The sequence below is a fragment of the Prunus avium genome, chromosome 3 (assembly GCF_965620075.1).
Source record: "Prunus avium chromosome 3, drPruAviu1.hap1.1, whole genome shotgun sequence".
In the NCBI taxonomy this organism is placed as follows: Eukaryota; Viridiplantae; Streptophyta; class Magnoliopsida; order Rosales; family Rosaceae; genus Prunus; species Prunus avium.
In genome coordinates, this window is record NC_142286.1 from 32099738 (window position 1) to 32119498 (window position 19761).

Consider the following 19761-nt stretch of genomic DNA (forward strand, 5'->3'; position numbering starts at 1 on the left):
TTGTTTTAAAAAAGACAACGGTAACAAAAAACTGTCGTGGATAAGTGACTTAAACAACTAAAAAACGGAGGTACTATTGAATTTTTTTTTTATAACGACGCACACAAATAAAAAAGCGTTGTCTTATTAAAAAGGTTTTCTTTAGAGTTAAAATCTGACCAAAAAACAACGACAGCAGGTATGACAAGCGTCATCTTTTAAAAATCAAGTGTCTTTTTTTTGGTAAAGACATGGTTGTTTTGAAAGAACTGTCGTCTATTATATGTAAAGATGACGGTTTTTTTTTATATAAAAAGAGTCGTCTATTATATGTAAAGATGAAGGTTTTTTTATGAAAAGGGTGGTCTATTATGAAGTAAAGACGACAGTTTTTTTATATAAAAATGGTCGTCTATTATGAAGTAAAGACGACGGTTTTTTTTTATAAAAAGGGTCGTCTATTATGAAGTAAAGATGACGGTTTTTTTTTAAAAAGGGTCGTCTATTATATGTAAAGATGACGGTTTTTTTATAAAAAGCATCGTCTTTTAAAACACGCTAAAAAAAGGCCGCTTAAGTGAATTCGCGCTCGACAAATTTTCAAATTTTCCCCCGTCTTTGAAAACCTTATCTCTCATTAACAAGCGTCGTCTTTTAAAACACGCTAAAAAAGGCCACTTAAGTGAATTCGCGCTCGACAAATTTTCAGATTTTCCCCCGTCTCTGAAAACTTTATCTCTCCCTCCTTGAAACCTCCTGAGCTCCTCTCTTCTTGAAACCCTCCTGAGCTATCTGAAACACTCCATCTCTCACCTTTCTACTCCTCATACGTACCTACCAGCCATCGGCGCCATCGACACAGCGACGCCGTCAACGCCATCGACGCAGCGACGCCGTCAACGCCATCGTTCTTCGCATCAGTCATCACCAGCCTCCATCGACGCCATATTCACAGTCAACGACGACGATGTCCTTGAAAACAGATCTAGAGACCTTACGAGATGGGAAAATCCTAGAACATCAGATCTGGTCTTCGATGTCGCCTGGGGTTCGATGACAGATTTCCATCGCGCCTTCTTGGTGAGCTCTCGCCATCCACGTCACAAAAGCAACTCTAAGTTAGTCAAAATGTTCTTCTGTATTGTGTTACAAATGAACTTTTCCTGCATAAGCGTATGCTTGTATAGATGATGCATATTTTTTGTTAGTTAAGATGACCTTGAAAACAGATCTAGAGACCTTGCGAGATGGGAATATCCTAGAACATCTTATTTGGTCTTCGATGTCGCCTAAGGTTCGATGACAGATCTCCATCCCACCTTCTTGGTGAGCTCGCCATCCACGTCACAAAAGCAACTCTAAGTTAGTCAAAATGTTCTTCTGTATTGTGTTACAAATGAACTTTTCCTGCATAAGCTTATGCTTGTATAGATGATGCATATTTTTTGTTAGTTAAGATGACAGCAAGATAATGTAATCTTATTGTGGTTTTTGATTGCTCAGGTAAGATGACATGGCAAATAGGTACTACAGCTTATATCGAGTGCAGCTCAAAGGCCCAGTTGGTAGGCAACTTAGAAGAATATAAGATCCATTTGACCAAGATGACTTAGAACACTACTCCAAGATGATAGCTGAATGTGGAGAACAAGTACAAATTGTGGAAGATACAACAACCATAGGTTAATGCTTTGGATATGGTATTCTGTAATTATAGGTTATAATGTTATAAATATGGTATTTTGTATGGATATAGTAGGAATCAAGATTGGTAAACAATGTAATTACAATTGAATCTTCAAGTTTTATGAAAGAAATAATTTTTTAGGATATCTAAAATGAAATTAGTACATCATTTTTACAGATAATAAACGGCGATTTTTTGGAACAAAACCGTCTTTTTTAGATTTAATAGACGTCTTTGGATATAATAAACGACGGTTTTTTCAGAAAAAGTGTCGTCTTTACATTAAATAGACGGTTTTTTCAAAAAAAGTGTCGTCTTTACATTCAATAGATGACCGTTTTTTCAGAAAAAGTGTCGTCTTTATATGTAATAGACAACGGTTCTTTTAAAAACCTTCGTTTTTACATATAATAGACGACGGTTAATTACCGTCGTAGTTTGACTTTCAAAAAGATGACGATCGATTTAACGACGGTTTGAAAGAAAAAAAAGACGACGGTGTTTCCCCGTCGTCTATTTCAATTTTTGTAGTAGTGGCTCCATCCCAGTCAAACACCTTGACCGACCAAGCATCGAAGAAATATAGTCTATCAAGACAATGCAGATTGATGAGGACCTCAGCTAGCAAGACCCCATCATCGACTACTTGATGAACGAAAATCTGCCAACGGACAAGTCTAAAGCTAGGAAGGTCCGGCAGAAGGCCACAAGATACTACATGCAAGGCGACAAGCTCATCTGCAAATCATACTCCGGCCTTCATCTCACCTGCATAAAATACCCTCAAACACTTGAGCTTCTCTGCAAAATTTAAGATGGTGAGTGTGGCAACCACTTTGGGGGCAGATCACTTGCCCAGAAAGCTCTAAACATAGGCTATTTCTAGCCTACTATGCGCCATGACTCCACCGAATATCTAAAGAAATGTGATCGCTGGCAGCGGTACAAACCGGTTCCTAACCTGCCTACCGAAGTCTACCATCCGCAGAACAGTCCATGGCCATTCATGCAATGGGTCATTGACCTAAGAGGTCCCTTGCCATCGGCGCTCGCCAAGAAAGACTTGATGATCGTTGCCACCGACTACTTTACTAAATGGATTGAGGCCGAAGCTCTAGCCTCTACCAAAGAAGCTGATGTGGAACGATTCATCTGGAGAAATATCATCTACCGGTTTAGCTGCTCGCAATCGGTGGTCACCAATAATAGCTCACAATTCATTGGCAAGCAGATCATCGCCTTCTTTGCAAAATACAAGATCAAGCAACACCTGTCCACCCAAAGGTATCCACAGGCCGAGGCATCTAACAAAATCATATTGGATTGCCTAAAGAAGAGGTTAGAAGGCGCCGAGGGGAAATGGGTGGATGAGCTCCCTGGAGTACTATGGGCTTATCGCACCACCAAACGAAGATCGACTGGAGAAACCCCATTCTCCCTCACCTATGAGTCGGAAGCAATTATCCCTCCTCACATCATTGTCCCCTCCATAAGTCTTGAGGTGGGCAGTGTTGATCAGAACTCCGAGCAAATGAGGCTCAACCTTGACTTACTTGAGAGTGAGCGCAAGAAGACCATTATCTGAGTCACCTCCTATCAGAAACAATTGAAATCCTACTACGACAAAAGAGCTAAGGTCAGACAATTTCAACCAGGCGATCTTGTGCTAAGAAAGACTTTCATCACTGCACCAAGATAAGGGTCAAAGAAGATCAACCCTAACTGGGAGGGTTCTTATTTGATCAGCCAGTTCGGGGGCAGAGGAAGGTACACACTCGACACCATGAATGGAAAGGAAATTCCACGACAATGGACTGTTAACCATCTTCGAAGATATTATCCATGACGTTTCCTCCTATCTGCTCAGTTCCAAGCAAATGACTGAGCACCGCACAATTGTAAAAAAGAAAAACAACTGCTGGAAGTTCTAGAGTGTCTCAAATGCCCACCCAAAAAAAAAATAGTTGCCCATAAGGAGCGTCCTAAGGGAGACGCAGGGCGATGACTAGAAGTGTCATACGGGAGAGGCAACCCGCAAAGAAGTATCCTCAGGGAGATGCAGGGTGCGCTTGGAATTTCCTTAGGGAGGTCTCCATGCTTCTAGGGAAGTATCTAGGTTCCTATCCATTTCCTAAGGGGGGCTGGATAGTCATACAGTTGCCCATAAGGAGCGTCCTAAGAGAGACACATGGCGACGACCAGAAGCATCCTACCACTACTACAATTTTCCCTTGTCCTGGCAACTCTCTATGGTCAGTACAAACCCCTTTACTGGCGGAAATTCGTCAGTAATAGCTTCCTGACGAGTGCAGCGACGAAAATGAGGGTCGTCAGTAAAAGTCCCGTCAGTACTACTAATACTGACGAACTTTTGCAACTTATTCGTCAGTAAAGGTCCATCTTTGACACAAAGTCATAAAGTGACTCTAGATTATTACTGACAAAACAAATGGCCAGTATTAAATTTTTTTTTTCTGTCAGGATTATTGTTTTAGGATTGGATAGTAGTGGCCAAACATTTGTCAGGATTGTTCTTAACCAAAACAAAATAAAAATAAAAATTGATTGTTTGTCAATTTCTTTGTGCGCTGATGCACCATTAAATATCTTTCTTTCAAATGCCTTTTGTTTTGTAATCTGCACATTTTTCATTCTTAAAAAAATTAATTGATACTGACAATGTAATAACAATTATAAAGTACACTAATATAAATACTCAAAGATTTATCGATATACAGCCACCATCCTTAAAAAATATAAAGTACCAATGTTGAATAGAATAGCCAAATATACAAAGGTTTGCCTACATCAGTAGAGTTCAAAAACTTTTGTTGCCCAACCTATTCAAAACTATGCCATGCCAAATGTCCAACCAGTACACTACAAAAGTATGCATACTGTGACTCAAGGTGCCGTAGTTGTGTCCTCGCAATCTCTTGGATGACCCTGCCTTCGTCTGAATCCAAGGCACCTGGTGTGGTTTAACCCCAAGTCCTTCACCAAATGACTCAACAAATGCAATGCCAAAGGGTATGGACTATTCCAAGAAAAGAAGGATCATCCTTGCCTACCTTTTAAGTGCTTTTATTCTCGAACTCAACCAATAACGTTCCTACATGTCACATTGATATGTGGATCACATACCAGAACATAAGAATATGGTCTTATCAAATATTAGCAAAAAAAGAAAAATTGCATCAGCTTGCCTTTTAGAAAATAACATAAGCTTTTGTCTATCTACATTATCATAACACAAATAAAGTGGATTGAAGGAGCAGGGTAGATTCAAATTTTACAAAAACCAAAGCCTGAGTCATGTTTCACATAATTGGAGGTTCTAAAAATTAAATATATTGACAAAAACCATAATTGAAAGAAACAATGACTAACATATAGAAAGTAGATACAGAACATGTGGCTGACCTGCTATTTCTAGAAATTGCCAATGATGCAACCACCTCTGCAGACAGAACATATATAGGACCATAAGCATGCCGAAAGTATTCATTCCCAATTAGATGTCCTGATTTCTCATACCTGAATAATAAATTAATGGATGGATTCATAAATATAAAAAAATAAAAAAAAGAATAAATCAATCACAAAGGTAAAAGCTCTGATAACAATTTTAATACCATTTCATTTTAGGGTCAGTGATTACTAGTCCTTTCTTCATGCATCCAATGTAGGTTTGTGAATGTGTTCTCTCCTTGGCTAGAAGTGTTGCTAGTTGATCTGAGAATGGTAGGAAAAAAGGCAACAAAAAGATCAACAGGGCATTTTCATCAAAGCCAAATATTGTTGATCTTAATCTAGATGAGCTGTAAACATCATAGCTAAGCTAATAAAGATCAACCTCAGCAACTGATCATGGTAAGCAAACCCAGAAGTGATATCAAACAATGCATCGTATAACAATATAAAAATACAATCTGATCAAAACCAACATCAGAAAGAGGACAAAAAGCCCCCAGCAAACCACCAAAACCCCAACAAAAAACGAAAACAGAACCACAACCCAAACAAAATAAAACAAAATAGAAGACAAAACCCCCAAAAATAAACAAACAAGCCCCAAACTACAAGAAAATCTTATTCAAATTAAGATACAGAAAGAACCTCTTAATAATTGTCAGTAAAAGATTTAGAAAGTAAAACTCTTATTCTAGTAACCAAACAGAGCATCATCATTGGCATAGATGAATCTTATTCTAGTGTTGTGCATGACATATAATCAACTTAGAGTGAACTACCACCTGAACTTAAAGTCTGAAATGTGTAGAAACCAGAACACAGAGCACAGGTTCTTATTACTTTAGGAAACCAAAACTAAAGTAGAGAAATGAATTAAAACTAAAGGCTTTATGCATTAGGCACTGATTTCAATAAAAATCACTAATTACAATGGAGCAAGAGATAGGAGCACATATCATCAATAATTGTTCAAGAACCAAAGATTTTAGAGCAAGAGAAACAACAGAAAAGACAATAGCAACAAAATACAAACATAGCCAACACCAATAGTGCAGGCGAAGCAGAACCAAAGGCTAAACCAAGTGTCACAAAGATTATATGAAGAAAGATGACAAGGCTGGACTATTACCTCTGTCACACTCTGTCTTGCCAACAAATATTCAAACAATAAAACCTTAAATTAGACCAGGGCATCACTTCGAACAAAAACCATGGGATTAAATTCTAAAAAAAGATTGCTTCAATTTCATCACATCCAAAATAAAATAATCAAATACTCAAACGTAACCCTAAAATCAAATAGAAGAAGCCAAATTTCTTTACAAGGAAATAAAATCAGCGACAATAATCAAATACCCAAACAAAATCCTAAAATAAAATTGAAAAAATGGGAGTTCTTTATGAAGAAAAATAACCAACAACAGTTACCATAACTCTAATTGTCTTCGCCCATCACAGATTTAGGAATAGATTTAAAGAGGAAGAGGAAGAGGAATAAAAGAGTTTACCTGTCAGACTGTCACAGTGGCGGCGAAGAGATTCCAGAGAAGATCGAGCTTGGCTAGTGACGAGGAAGAGCGACTGTGCCAACGGTGAGAGGAGTCATCGTGCGAGCGCGCTAGAGACAAGAATGGAAGAGTAGGAGAGAAGAGGAAGAAAACAATTTCTTCTTCAATTCCTCTAACTCCAATAGCTCTAAGGAAGAAAACAATTTCTTCTTCAATGAAAAAAAAAAGAGAGAGGAAGGGAGAGTGAGTGACAGAGCAAAACCCAAAAACGAAAGAAAAAGACGAGAGAGAAGATGTGGTCTTTTTTGGTCAATGAGAGAGATAGTCGATTTGAAGGAAGTAAAGAGAAAGTTTAAGTAAAAAAATTATACTTGAGTCTAGTACTGGCAAACCAACTCGTCAGTGACAAAAATATTGGGCGCTTAATATTTTGGCTTCCCGCCCTTGAAGGGGCTGACACTGTGGCTCGTCAGTAAAACTAGTACTGACGAAAAACTTTGCCAGTATTATTTAGTAGTGGCAAACCACTTTACCTGGCCAGTAATGGGTCCTAATACTGGCTAAACTGCTCCTTCGCCACTATTAGGTTGTCGGTATAAGCTAAAATTGTAGTAGTGTACGAAAGACGTAGCCTGGAAAGAAGCGTCCTCAGGGAGACGTAGGGTGGGCCAGGAATTTCCTAAGGGAGGTCTCCATTCTTCTTAAGGGAAGCTTCTAGGTTCCTATCCATTTCCTAAGGAGGGCATGATAGTCATGCAATTGCCCATAATTTAGACAGACCCAATGAATCTGGGCCTCCTCTTTGGCTAAATCCAAAACAAAATTTAAGTACTATGTATTAAAACCCAAAAAAAAAAAAAAAAAAAACTATATGTCTCAAATCCTAATTAGTAAGAATTGTTATGTCTAATACCTAATTTTTCTTTTATTTTATAGATATTCATTCAAAGATCATCTCTACAAAAAATCACTTGAATCCGATATCATTTGATCACTCAATTAAATTATTGAAATTTAAGTACTTTCTTGAATCACCATGTTCATTGATTTTGTTGGTCTCCATTAGATGTCTTGATGATTTTCAATTTGCATGATTTTTTGAAAGGATGATCTCTGAATGAAGATGTGAAAAATAGATGGTTTGGATTGTTGAAATTTTTTTTGTAGGGGATCCTAAATAAAATTATTTGAGGAATCCTAAATAAATAAATATATACATTATTTGATATGCAATCCAAATTAAGGTTTAATATTATAACTTGTTTATACTTTTTATGAAAATGAAATGTAAACCAATTATGTAGCACATTTAGGGTGTCGCCGGCACTCTGTTACATATTTTTTGCCTTTATTTACTTGGTTCTTATTTTTTTTATTTTTTTTAAAAAGAAATTTTAGAATTGCATTCATAATTTAGTCAAAAAAATCACTAGCCACAAAAGGCCATTATAACAACGGAACATTCTAACATCAAAATTAAAATAATCTTGTGCACCTCCACTAATTATCACGCAAGATCGAAGAAACTCTAGTATAGGCATCCCAACTAAGATTGCAAACTCAGAATAACCAAAACGAGAGATAAAGCTTGAAAAAAATCAAGCCATAATACAAATAAAACTTTCACAACAACGGAGAGATGAAAAGTTCTTACAAAGGAGAGGTAAAAAGCTATTACAAAAGGAGATGTGAAAACTACATAGAGAACCCAAAGAGTCTTTACTATTTATTCCAAACATAAAGAAACCACGAAAAAAATGGTGGTGGAGATCTGACGCGGAAATGCAGGTAGAGATCCAACACCGAAAGGCAGCTACAAAATTAAAATGCAAGGACAAGACAAACAACCTTAATTAAAGATTAAAGTGCACAAGAAGAAGATCCGGAGATCCTATCTTACGAACTACCACCACAAAAAGTCAGCTTTTGGGTTTCCTCCAGGCTGGCTTCTCTTTGTAATCTTTTCTTTTCTAATAAATAAAATAAAATAGACTAAAATAGCGGTGATTGGAAACAATGCATGGCATTAATTTGAGATAAGCTCAACAGCTACAGATATGAATCAGACTCAATCAACCTTGCACGCAAGTTCTACTCAATAAAAATTTCCTATAACCTCGAGCAGCCTGAAGAACCTGTACCCAGCTACCAAGATACACATTGAGTGCGTACCCACCATAATTATGATCACCTCAGACTTACTATTTATATATAGACAAGGCAAATCGACCGACGTCTTTCATCATGTAGGGCCCAAAAAGGAAAAAGAAGATGGGCAAAAACCAGCCACTCGTTGAAAGTTAGCTAGCCCACCAGTCCTATAAATAAATAACCTCTCCATTTGTACTAGCGAGCACAAAAAAGATCAAAAACATGACTTCTACGATAGTAGCTCATAATAAGCCTCATGCTGTTTGTGTTCCGGTCCCAGTTCAGAGCCATATAAAAGCCATGCTCAAGTTGGCAAAGCTCCTTCACAACAGAGGCTTCCACATAACCTTTGTCAACACGGAGTTCAACCACAGACGCTTTCTTAAGTCTCAAGGCCCCAACTCTCTTGATGGCTTGCCTGATTTTCGGTTCGAAACCATCCCCGATGGCCTTCCGGACTCAGATGAAGGTGCAACGCAAGATGTCACTTTGCTTGCTGAGGCCATTGTACAACATGGTTTCTTGGCTCCGTTTCGTAACCTCCTCATAAAACTCAAGGACGCAGAAACTTCCAATAATAATCCTCCGGTGACTTGCATTGTTTCCGATGGATTCATGTCGTTCGCCATCAAAGCTGCCGAAGAATTTGGACTCCCTATTGCACTCTTCTTCACTATTGCTGCATGCAGCTTCATGGGATTTAAACAATTTCGCGCTTTGGTCGAAAAAGGACTTGCACCACTCAAGGGTGAGATTAATTCAGTTTGTCATTCTGTTCTCATAATTTATTTATTTTACGATTTCAAAAAACTCACAAAAAGAAGTGCAGAATGACAAAATGAAAATGAGAATAGCATCGTACCTTATATATGATCGATTATGTAACTGCTTTTTTTAAACGTACCTCAAATGGATATTTTCCCCATTCAGCTAATTATTAATTGGTTGTTAATGTAGATGAGAGCTGGTTAACGAATGGATTTTTGGACGAGGTCATAGATTGGATTCCAGGAATGGAAGGTATACATTTAAGGAATCTCCCATCCTTCTTTCGAACCACAAATCCGGACGATGTCTTTCTTAACTTTAGCATGGTGGCAACAGATGAAGTTCATAAAGCTGCAGCACTTGTTCTTCTTACATTTGATACTTTGGAAAAAGAAGTTCTGAGTGCACTCTCATCTATGCCTAATATTCCACCTGTTTATACCATTGGCCCTATCGAATTACTTCTCAATCAGATACCAAAAGACCCTTTGAAGAACTCTGTTGGGTACAGTCTATGGAAAGAAGAAACTGAATGCCTCGAATGGCTGAACTCCAAGGCACCAAACTCAGTTGTTTATGTGAACTTTGGGAGCATAACAGTCATGACACCAAATCAACTTGTTGAGTTTGGTTGGGGACTCGCAAATAGCAAGCTTCCTTTCTTCTGGGTAATTAGGCCAGATTTGGTTGTTGGTGAATCAGCGATTTTGCCACCAGAGTTTGTAGCTGAAACAAAAGAAAGAGGTCTAGTAGCAAGTTGGTGCCCACAAGAGCAAGTCCTTAACCACACATCAGTCGGAGGGTTTCTGACGCACAGCGGCTGGAATTCAACCCTTGAGAGTCTAACTGCAGGTGTGCCTATGCTTTGCTGGCCATTTTTTGCTGACCAACAAACTGACTGTTACTATACTTGCAATGAATGGGGCATTGGCATGGAGATTGATAATGATGTCAAGAGAGATGAAGTAGAGAAGCTTATTAAAGAGTTCATGGAGGGAGAGAAGGGTAAGAAAATGAAAAATAAGGCCATGGAGTGGAAGAAACTGGCAGAAGAGGCAACTGGTCCTCATGGTTCTTCATCCACAGGCTTTGACAATCTAGTCAATCAAGTTCTGTCAAGGAAAAGTTAGATGTCATCCATATAAGAGCACCTAATTGGTGAGGCAATAGCTTACCAAGGTGATGGAAAAACATGTACTCTCTTAGACATTACCAAGGTAATAGCACATGTTTATTTTAACTCTCTAATAAAAGTCAGAATAGATGACGTTTAGTGTCTGAACAAATGATAGTTACAAATTAATCGCTTATGCGAGCAGTTGCATCACATCTTTTATAATTTTTTAACATTTAGTAATTGGTACGTACCGATAAATATTTACCCTTTAAATATTTGGTTGTATGGTTGGCAGTGCGGTTGAACATGATGGCCAAAAAATAATGATATGGGTGCCAATTAATTCTCTTTTGTCCACTTATATTTCTTTGTATTTTTTTAAATATTTTTCATGATAACATACAATTTCTAACAAAGGAGTGTAAGTGGACAAAAAATGAGTGGTAAAATTGTGGTACATCATCTAACATGTTGGTATAAATAGAAGATTCCCTTTTATAAATAATATCTAGATTGTGGCAAATAGAGTCATCATACTTACTCGGGATGAAGATAAGATGCTATTTAAAGAGAAAATAATGTTACAAGGGACCGCTTTTATTTTTTATTTTTTTATTTTTTATTATTATTATTTTTTAAGCACACGATGTGATCTAATAAAAAGATCACAAAGGAAGAGAAGTGCAAGAGTAAATGCTCTAAATCATCTGAGTTAGAACAACTCCTATTTTTTACTAATTCATTGTAAACACTGAGCATGATATTTGTAATTCAACTTAGCCCACTAAATAACGCAAATTAAAAAAATTAAATTTATTTATAAAAATAAAAAATAAAAAATAAAAAGCATTCATCAATTTAGCCCAAAGCCCAATTATTTCTAATCCACTCAACTTTTTTAGAAATATAATCGATAGTCCATACTACAAAAGAGAATGAAGTTTCTCACACATATTATCAAGTGTCAAGGGGTTCGAACTTAAGACCACTGGTGTTAGTCTGCAAATCAAGTGACTTTTTTCACTGAGAATATATTTGTATGCTCTCATATTGACAAAATCCTCATCCGCCACCACAAATCTACCTCTATTTTTCTACCTTTGATGCATCCATCGGTCTACGCACTCCATTTAGTTGTTTGACTCGTAAGATTTTTCTTCTTCCTTTTTTTCGCTTTTTTAATTTTAATATTCTCCTACATTTTCTTATCTTGGCGGCGTGCAAGACAAGTAATCGATACTTGTTGTCAATACTTTGTAATTTGACTACCCATACCCGAATATGCATACTCCGCAAGTCTAAAGGAAAAAGTGAAGCAAATAATAAAAAGACTTTTTATCATAAATGATTCTTCAGGTTTATAAAATTATCATGAATCGTCCTTCAGTTTTTTTTTTTTTTTTTTTTGTGATACTAATAGTCCTTTAGGTTATCATCTACCCATCAAAATGGTCCTTCCAGTTAATTTCTGTCAAAACTAATGTTAAAAAAATCACTGCCCATTCGACCAAACCCAACCCTCAGAACTATTTCCCTCCATTTCCTCCTAGGTCCTTCCATTTTGGCGCCTTGTAGTATATAACCAATCTTGAAAGTAAATTCTAAAGAAATTGAAACAATCCAAGTTCAAGAGAAGGACCAACAATGGAGAACTCCAGAGAAAGACTAAACTGTTGCTCATGGATCAATATGAAATATAGACTGCAAATTCATTATCAATGGCACATCAAATACAGAGTCCTCAATAGTTTTTTGAGTACTGATGTGGTTCAATAGTTTTTCAACGTCCAGTACGGAACAGAGGATGACTAAGACTTCATTTATAGCTGCAAATCTCAATGTGGCTGGCAATTTATTCACACCTAATTATGGTTACCCTTCAGTACCTAGCTAAGCTTTTGCAGAGTGTCTTAATCTTGTGGCTAATTGCTTGTAGTTGTCCTCATTCGTTATGATTACCTAGGGGAAGAAAAACATGTGTAAAAGACACAGTAGAATAAGCTTAAGACATCAAATATACAATTCGTTCATAGCTAGCTCAACTCTGTTTCTTTCTTTTTTTTCTTTTTCTTTGGTCTTCTTTTCCCCTTCTGCTCTCCTATGTAAAGGCAACAATTAGAGCAAGAGCAAGCTCTTTGATTCTTTGGAGTGCCCTCAAATCCTCACACACTCCTTAGTTAAAAGAGCTTCACCCCAGAATGGCAGCCCTTGATGCTTTCCTCTTCGCCTCTGTTTTTGGCATTCTAGGTACCACAGCTACTTAGTTCTATTGTGAATTAGAACCAACTCACTCCCCTTTAGACCTTGCTGTTGATGGACTTTGGACAAGACTCAATGATGGATGAGTCTTACACACACACACACACAGAAATTAACCAAGCACAAATGACACAAGTGTTTATAGAGGTTCAACAATTTGCCCACATCCTCTTTGGTGATCCCCTTGAGAAATTTCACTAATGAAGATAGGTTACAACTTTGGTTCACACAGAAACCCCCTTAGAACACTACCCTCACAATCTGTTTCCCTCTCACCCTTTGCTCAACACCTTGATACAATAGAGATCTCTCTCTTCCCCTTGGTTCTTACTTGACTCACTAGTTTCCAGCTACTTCAACTCTCACTTTGCTGTCTTGCTTCCTCTTCCCTCAAATACACAAAGCTTTGGACTTGAGAAAAGACTCATCTCTTTGTCCCACGTTCTGCCCTTGTTTTCTTGACATAGGCCACACCTTGGGCAGACAAAAGGCTAGACAATGATAGCTTCAAGTTTAGCCACCCTATCAAGAACCATAGGGTAGGTGCTCCTTGAAACAAGCCAACATCCTTCCTTAATTTGCTCTCTTTGCTTCCCAGCAACTTGCCACCTTTTATTTAAGTCTGAAATGACTTAAACTGACCTTGCAAGTGGGTAGAAAGAGATAGCACACGACAAAGAGCTAAAAAAACACCTTGGAAAACTAAACAGCACGTCAGAAGCGACCAGTCGCATATAGCTGGCGATCGGCCGGATTTAGGCAGATTCTCCAGTGATCGGTCGCCAGAAGATTTTGCTCCAGACTTCGATTATGCCTGAAAAACGACCTATCGCTTGCTTCGTGAGACCGGTCGCTTTTAGGCAGAGTCTTCGGCGACCGGTCGCTTGAATCTGGCGACTGGTCGTTTCCTGTTCTGTCTCCGAAGTTTGTATCCTTTATGCGAGCCAAATTTCACAACAAGTTCTTCTACCTCCTCTAACCAACCCCCCCCGGTATTAATAATTAGGTTCCTTTTTCTGTTCAATTTTCACTTGGTTTCAGTTCTAAATTCTCTCTCTCTCTCTCTCTCCCTCTGTTTTTCATTTTCACAGGTAACATCATGGCCTTCATGGTGTACCTAGCGCCACTGTAAAATCTCTCTCTCTCTCTCTCTCTCTCTCTCTCTCTCTCATGCATATATGGGAGTTCATGCATCATCTGTAATTGTTGTCTAACTTTTTGCTTGATCTTGGATTGTTTCAATTTCTTTAGAATTTTACTTTTCAAGATTGGTTATATACTACAGATGCGCCAAAATGGAAAGACCCAAGAGGAAATGGAGGGAAAGAGTTTTGAGGGTTGGGTTTGGTCGAATGGGTGGTGATATTTTTAACATCAGTTTTGACGGAAATTAACTTGAAGGACCATTTTGATGGGTAGATGATAACCTACAGGACTATTAGTGTCACAAACAAACCAGAAAGACGATTCGTGATAATTTTGTAAACTTAAAGGACCATTTGTGATAAAAAGCCTAATAAAAATAATAATGCAACATGTATTCAATTTGATCTTGGCCACTCCACCACTTTAAGAGAGACTACATAAGCAACAAACACATACACACACATACATAAGCAGCAAACACAAACACAAAATATAATCTAAGCCAGATGGGTTCCAAGGCAGCAGCTAATAAACCTCATGTTGTTTGTGTTCCAGCTCCAGCTCAAAGTCATATAAAGGCAAACCTCAAATTTGCAAAGCTCCTCCATAGAGGTGTTCATGTAACCTTTGTCAACACAGAGTTCAACCACAACCGCTTTCTTAAATCTCTTGGACCCAACTCCCTTGACGGGTTGCCCGATTTTCGATTCTAAACTATTCCTGATGGCCTCCAGCTGGTTCAGATCAAGATGCAACCCAAGATGTCTCTTTGGTTGCTGATTCCATTCGCAACAAACTCTTGGCCCCGTTTCGAGACCTCCTTATGAAACTCGATGACAGATCAACTTCCAACAGTGATATCAATCCTCCAGTGACTTGCATTGTTTCAGATGGTTTCATGCCATTCACAACTACAGCTGCAGAAGAAATTGGAGTTCCTATAGTGCTTTTGTTTACTATTGTTGCATGCAGCTTCATGGGCTATAAGCAATACCCTGCTTTGGTGGAAAAAGGTCTTGCGCCACTCAAAGGTGAAATAAATGTTTTTTAAAGAATTATTTGTATGATATTATTGATTAACAAATGAAGCTTTCTCTAAATAAATCTTACTTTGGGTGTTAATTATGTAGATGAGAGCTGTTTGACAAATGGCTTCTTGGACAAGGTAATAGATTGGATTCCAGGAATGAAAGGTATTCGTTTGAGGGATCTACCGACGAATTTTCGAACTACAGATCCCAATGACATCGTGTTTAACTTTGCCTTGGAATCAATCGAAAGAGTTCATAAAGCTTCAGCAATTGTGCTTCATACTTTTGATGCATTGGAGCCAGGTGTTTTGAATGCTTTGTCATCTATGCTTCCACTTGTTTATGCAGTCCTGACACCACAACAACTTGTTGAGTTTGGATGGGGACTTGCAAATGGTAAGCTTCCTTTCTTTTGGGTAATAAGGCCTGATTTGGTTGTTGGTGAATCAGCAATTTTGCCACCTGAGTTTGTAGCTGAAACAAAGGAAAGAGGTCTAATAGCAAGTTGGTGCCCACAAGAGTAAGTCCTTAACGACCCATCAGTCGGAGGGTTTTTGACACACGGCGGTTGGAATTCAACCATTGAGAGTTTGTGTGCAGTAGTGCCTATGCTTTGTTGGCCATTTATTTCAGACCAACAAAGAAAATGTTACTATGTTTGCAATGAATGGGGAATTGGCTTGGAGATCAACAATGATGTCAAGAGAGACCAAGTAGAGAAGCTTGTTAAAGAGTTAATGGAAGGAGAGAAGGGTAAGAAAATGAAAAATAAGGTCATGGAGTGGAAGAAAATAGCAGAAGAAGCCACCAGTCCGCATGGTTCTTCATCCACAAACTTAGACAATTTAGTGAATCAAGTGATCTTAAGAAAAATCCAGATTATTTTCATTACAGTTTTAACTCTGCGTACCATTAGGCCTCTCTTCTCTCTCTAGTTTGAAGAGAGAAAAACCCTATCGTCCCCTCATCGCCTCCCCTACTCCTTTCCCAGCTCTTCCTCTTTCCTCTCCTCTTTTCTTCTCCCCATCTTTCTCCCCTCTCTTACCTCCCTTATACCCGTTCCCTCTGCTTCTCACCCGCCCTTCCTCCTTGTCCCTCCTTTCCTTTTGCTCCTTCCCTTCCTCACAGTTTTAGGCTGGGATTGTGTGACTGGCTCTTTTGGTTTTTCGGTTTTCTTTTTTGCAGATCCGGAGTTGTCAATTTTCGAGCTGCTTTGGGACCACTTTGCTGCCTCTGTTGGTTGCTCTGCAGATCTTTTGTCGACTTTGGTTGCTGCTTTTGATTTCGTGTTTTTTGTTTGCAGTTTCGGTGTTGATTTTAGTGCTTGTTGCAGTGTCTATCTGTATTTTATTTTAGGGGTTGATCGTTTTATTAGTCTTTGAACTTAGATCCGATTTGTATTTGAGTACCTCAATTTTCAAAATGGTACCCATGGTCCTTCAACTTCATTTTCATTAAGACAAATGGTCCTGCCGTCAATTTTGTTAACTTTTCTGTTAAATACAGGGGTAAAATGGTATTTTTATATTTTTTTAAAGTTTAAATTGATTAAAATATGAATAAAATATTTATTTATAAAAAAAAAGGTAATTTTATCTTTTTTTAAGCTTTGGTGATGAAGTGCCCAATTCTTATAGTATCTGGAAATCAAGTGCCATATTATATTACAACCAAATTGTAAGAGAGAGAGAGAGAGAGGGGTGGTGGAAGCGGGGATGATGAGATGGGGGAAATTGGAATGGGGTCGGGGACGATGAGATTTTTTGGGGGAAGGGGTCGGGGACGATGATTTATTTTGATTTTGAATTTTTTTTCTGTGTTGGTTTTTTATTTGATTTTCTTTTATTGTTATTTTAAAGATATAATTTTTTATTTATTTCTTGGGTTTTAATATAAAAATACCATTTTACCCTTGCATTTAACAGAAAAGTTAACAAAATTGACGGTAGGACAATTTGTCTTCATGAAAATGAAGTTGAAGGACCATGGGTACCATTTTGGAAATTGAGGTACTCAAATGCAAATCTGATCTAAGTTCAAGGACTAATAAAATGATTAACCCTTATTTTAGTTGTGGGAGTTAAAAGTTGTAATTGCACTTGTAGTTTGGGCGTCTAGGTCATTTGGCTATAGGGCGGGTTGTGTTCTATGCCTGATTTATCTAGGCTCTCGGTTTCTTTACCGCATTTTCTTTGGCCATGTGTGGCTATGAGGGGAGATACAATGTTGATGCCGGTGTATTTCTCCCTATCTGGATTAACCTTTGGTGGGTTACTCTACTTCCACATTTGTATTAACCTTGTATGGGTATTTGTTTTTGTACTGGCCTTTACAACTAACAACCTTTGTGCTTGATTTATAAATGCAATATATCGCTTCCTCTCAAAAAGAAAAACCTAAATCTTGTTATTATGTGTACACCTTTCCCTTGTTGGTTCTTTAGCAAGATCAAATTTTCGTATATATCGTGGTTGGAAGATTTAATACATCTCAGTTTAAATAATACTTGGATCTAATAGACCTCATGCGAAAGTTAGTCTATCAATACAATTGATTTCATCTATACGGAAAAAAAAATCATATAAAAATGCATGGCGCATGTTCATACTTACTTTTTATGTTATCTCCGTCAATGCGATTCCACATACTCAAAACAAAAACCATAGAAAAAGAAAAGGCAAGCCACCTCAAGCTGTATTATAATTCCAGAAAATGAGGAAGAAGATTTCACTTTGGACATTTGTTCCAAAAACCAACAATATATAGGCACCAAGTAACAAATGCATATTACCAAATCCCCTATGCCCCCTGTTTCCCCCTTAGTTTTGCGACATGTGGCACACAACTTGACAGGAATTTAACTCTAGCTTCTTTTTTTCCTTTAATTAAAATCATTAAAATATATTAGATGTTTTTTTTTTTTTTTTGGTCAATAAGAACTTTCATTAACAAGAGAGCAACCCAACAGATTACAACTCAAAGAGAGGAAAGCAAAGCCATGCGACAGAAACAGAAGTGCATGCACAGCAAAAATTCAATAGACCCATACAAGCTGCTACAAGAAAGAGCCCCACAGTGTGGGAGTGGTTCGACAATCCAGAAATAGAGAGTCTTGGCCATCTTGAACAGCACAAGCTATGTGGAGGCTGAAGGAGGGCAGGGAAGGCCGTCACGGTTTAAGATATGCACAAGAGAGGTGGGGGGCCTGGATACCCAGACTTCCGGACTCGACCTCGATAGTGCCAGCGACGCAAGGTGATCTGCCGCTTCATTGTTTTTTCTACTGGTCCAAACCCAATTACAGTTTGAGAAATTGGAGTTGCATTCACGGATCCTTGATAGAAGTGGATAGAGGTTCCATCTTCCACGCTTTATGTTTCCTTTCACGCTCTCGATCAGTTCTTTGGAGTCAGATTCAAAGCAAACCTCTGATAAGCCCAGCTCATATGCCCATTTGCAACCCTCAAAACCAGCAATTGCCTCAGCCATGATCGCAGAATCCGCATGGAAAGATAGGCATTTCGCTCCCCTGAACTCACCATTGGCATTTCGTGCAATAAGACCAGCTCCTGCTTTGCCAGAGGATGCCGACCAAGCAGCATCAAAGTTAACTTTAATAACATGGGCTTCCGGTGCAGTCCAAGAGGTAGGACTTGGAGGGGGTCCGTCGCAAGACCTCCTCACGATCTTTCTGCTATTCAACACGGCCAGCTCCTCCACTTGTGAAAGAATGGTTTTGATGGCCAAAAGAGGTTGTGGTTTACATAGATCAAACACAAAATGATTCCTTGTTTTCCAAATAATCCAGCATGTAACAGCAATAATGCATGATATGCGCCCTATTTCCTCCTTAGTTTGGAGCCCATCCGTGGTACATTTCAGCAACCATTGGTCAAAGGTGGTAATTCCCTGTTTGTCAATTTTATAATTAAGAGGGCCACCAAACCAAATCAATTCTACCCACGGGCAAAAGAGAAGCAAGTGTTCAATAGATTCCTCATGAGCTTGGCATATGGGACATAATGGGGTTCGAGCAATTTTGCGTTTGTAGAGAGCCATTGCCGTAGGCAGTCTACCATGAGTCGCACGCCATAGAAAGTTTTTTATCTTTGGCGGAACCTCAGCTTTCCAAATATTTTTCCATACCAAGGGGTCTATCCGTGATGATGTGGAGGCGTTTCTGGCAGTGGTCTCAACCTGCAGGGCATGGATGCAATGGTACCCGGACCGAACTGAAAATTTGCCATTCTTTTCCCCAGGCCAAACTAATCTGTCGTCCTCCCTTCCATTCCCTATAGGGATAAGCTGGATAGCAAGCTTCTCCTCGTTAGTAATTGAAGCTTCAATCGGGGTTAGGTTCCAAGTTTTGGAATCCCAATCAATTAAAGTTTCCACCCTAGTGTTAGGATCGACCGAGGCCTGTAAGTTGGGGTGGAGTTTACCGTCATGAAGGGAGGGAATCCAACAGTCCGTCCAAAGCTTTGCTTGTCTACCATTTAGAATTTGCCACCGAGCTCCCTGAAGAATGATCTTTCTTCCTTCAAGCAAGCTTGCCCAAGCCCAAGAAGCTCGTCCACCTTTCTTTGCCTCCAAAAAACTGCATTCCGGGAAATAACGAGCCTTCAAGAGTTGAGCCCATTG

The 19761-nt window shown here is 38.5% G+C and overlaps 1 protein-coding gene, 1 long non-coding RNA gene and 1 pseudogene across 2 annotated transcripts; 2 read left to right on the forward strand and 1 right to left on the reverse strand.

Moving 5' to 3' along the window:
* Nucleotides 1-4348: 4348 nt before the first annotated feature.
* On the reverse strand, nucleotides 4349-6987 carry LOC148295963 (uncharacterized). The gene is made up of 4 exons (XR_015834346.1): nucleotides 6649-6987; nucleotides 5302-5401; nucleotides 5090-5203; nucleotides 4349-4778 (listed from the first exon to the last, which is right to left on the reverse strand). It is a non-coding gene; the product is annotated as an uncharacterized LOC148295963 (long non-coding RNA).
* Nucleotides 6988-8986: 1999 nt separating this feature from the next.
* LOC110773439 (7-deoxyloganetin glucosyltransferase-like) lies at nucleotides 8987-10832 on the forward strand. Its single transcript, XM_088249788.1, has 2 exons — nucleotides 8987-9547; nucleotides 9757-10832. Exons 1-2 carry the CDS (start codon nucleotides 9022-9024, stop codon nucleotides 10695-10697), a joined length of 1467 nt encoding a protein of 488 aa, XP_088105914.1. The 5' UTR covers nucleotides 8987-9021; the 3' UTR covers nucleotides 10698-10832.
* Nucleotides 10833-14595: 3763 nt separating this feature from the next.
* LOC110773445 (7-deoxyloganetin glucosyltransferase pseudogene) lies at nucleotides 14596-15905 on the forward strand (annotated as a pseudogene).
* Nucleotides 15906-19761: the final 3856 nt, after the last annotated feature.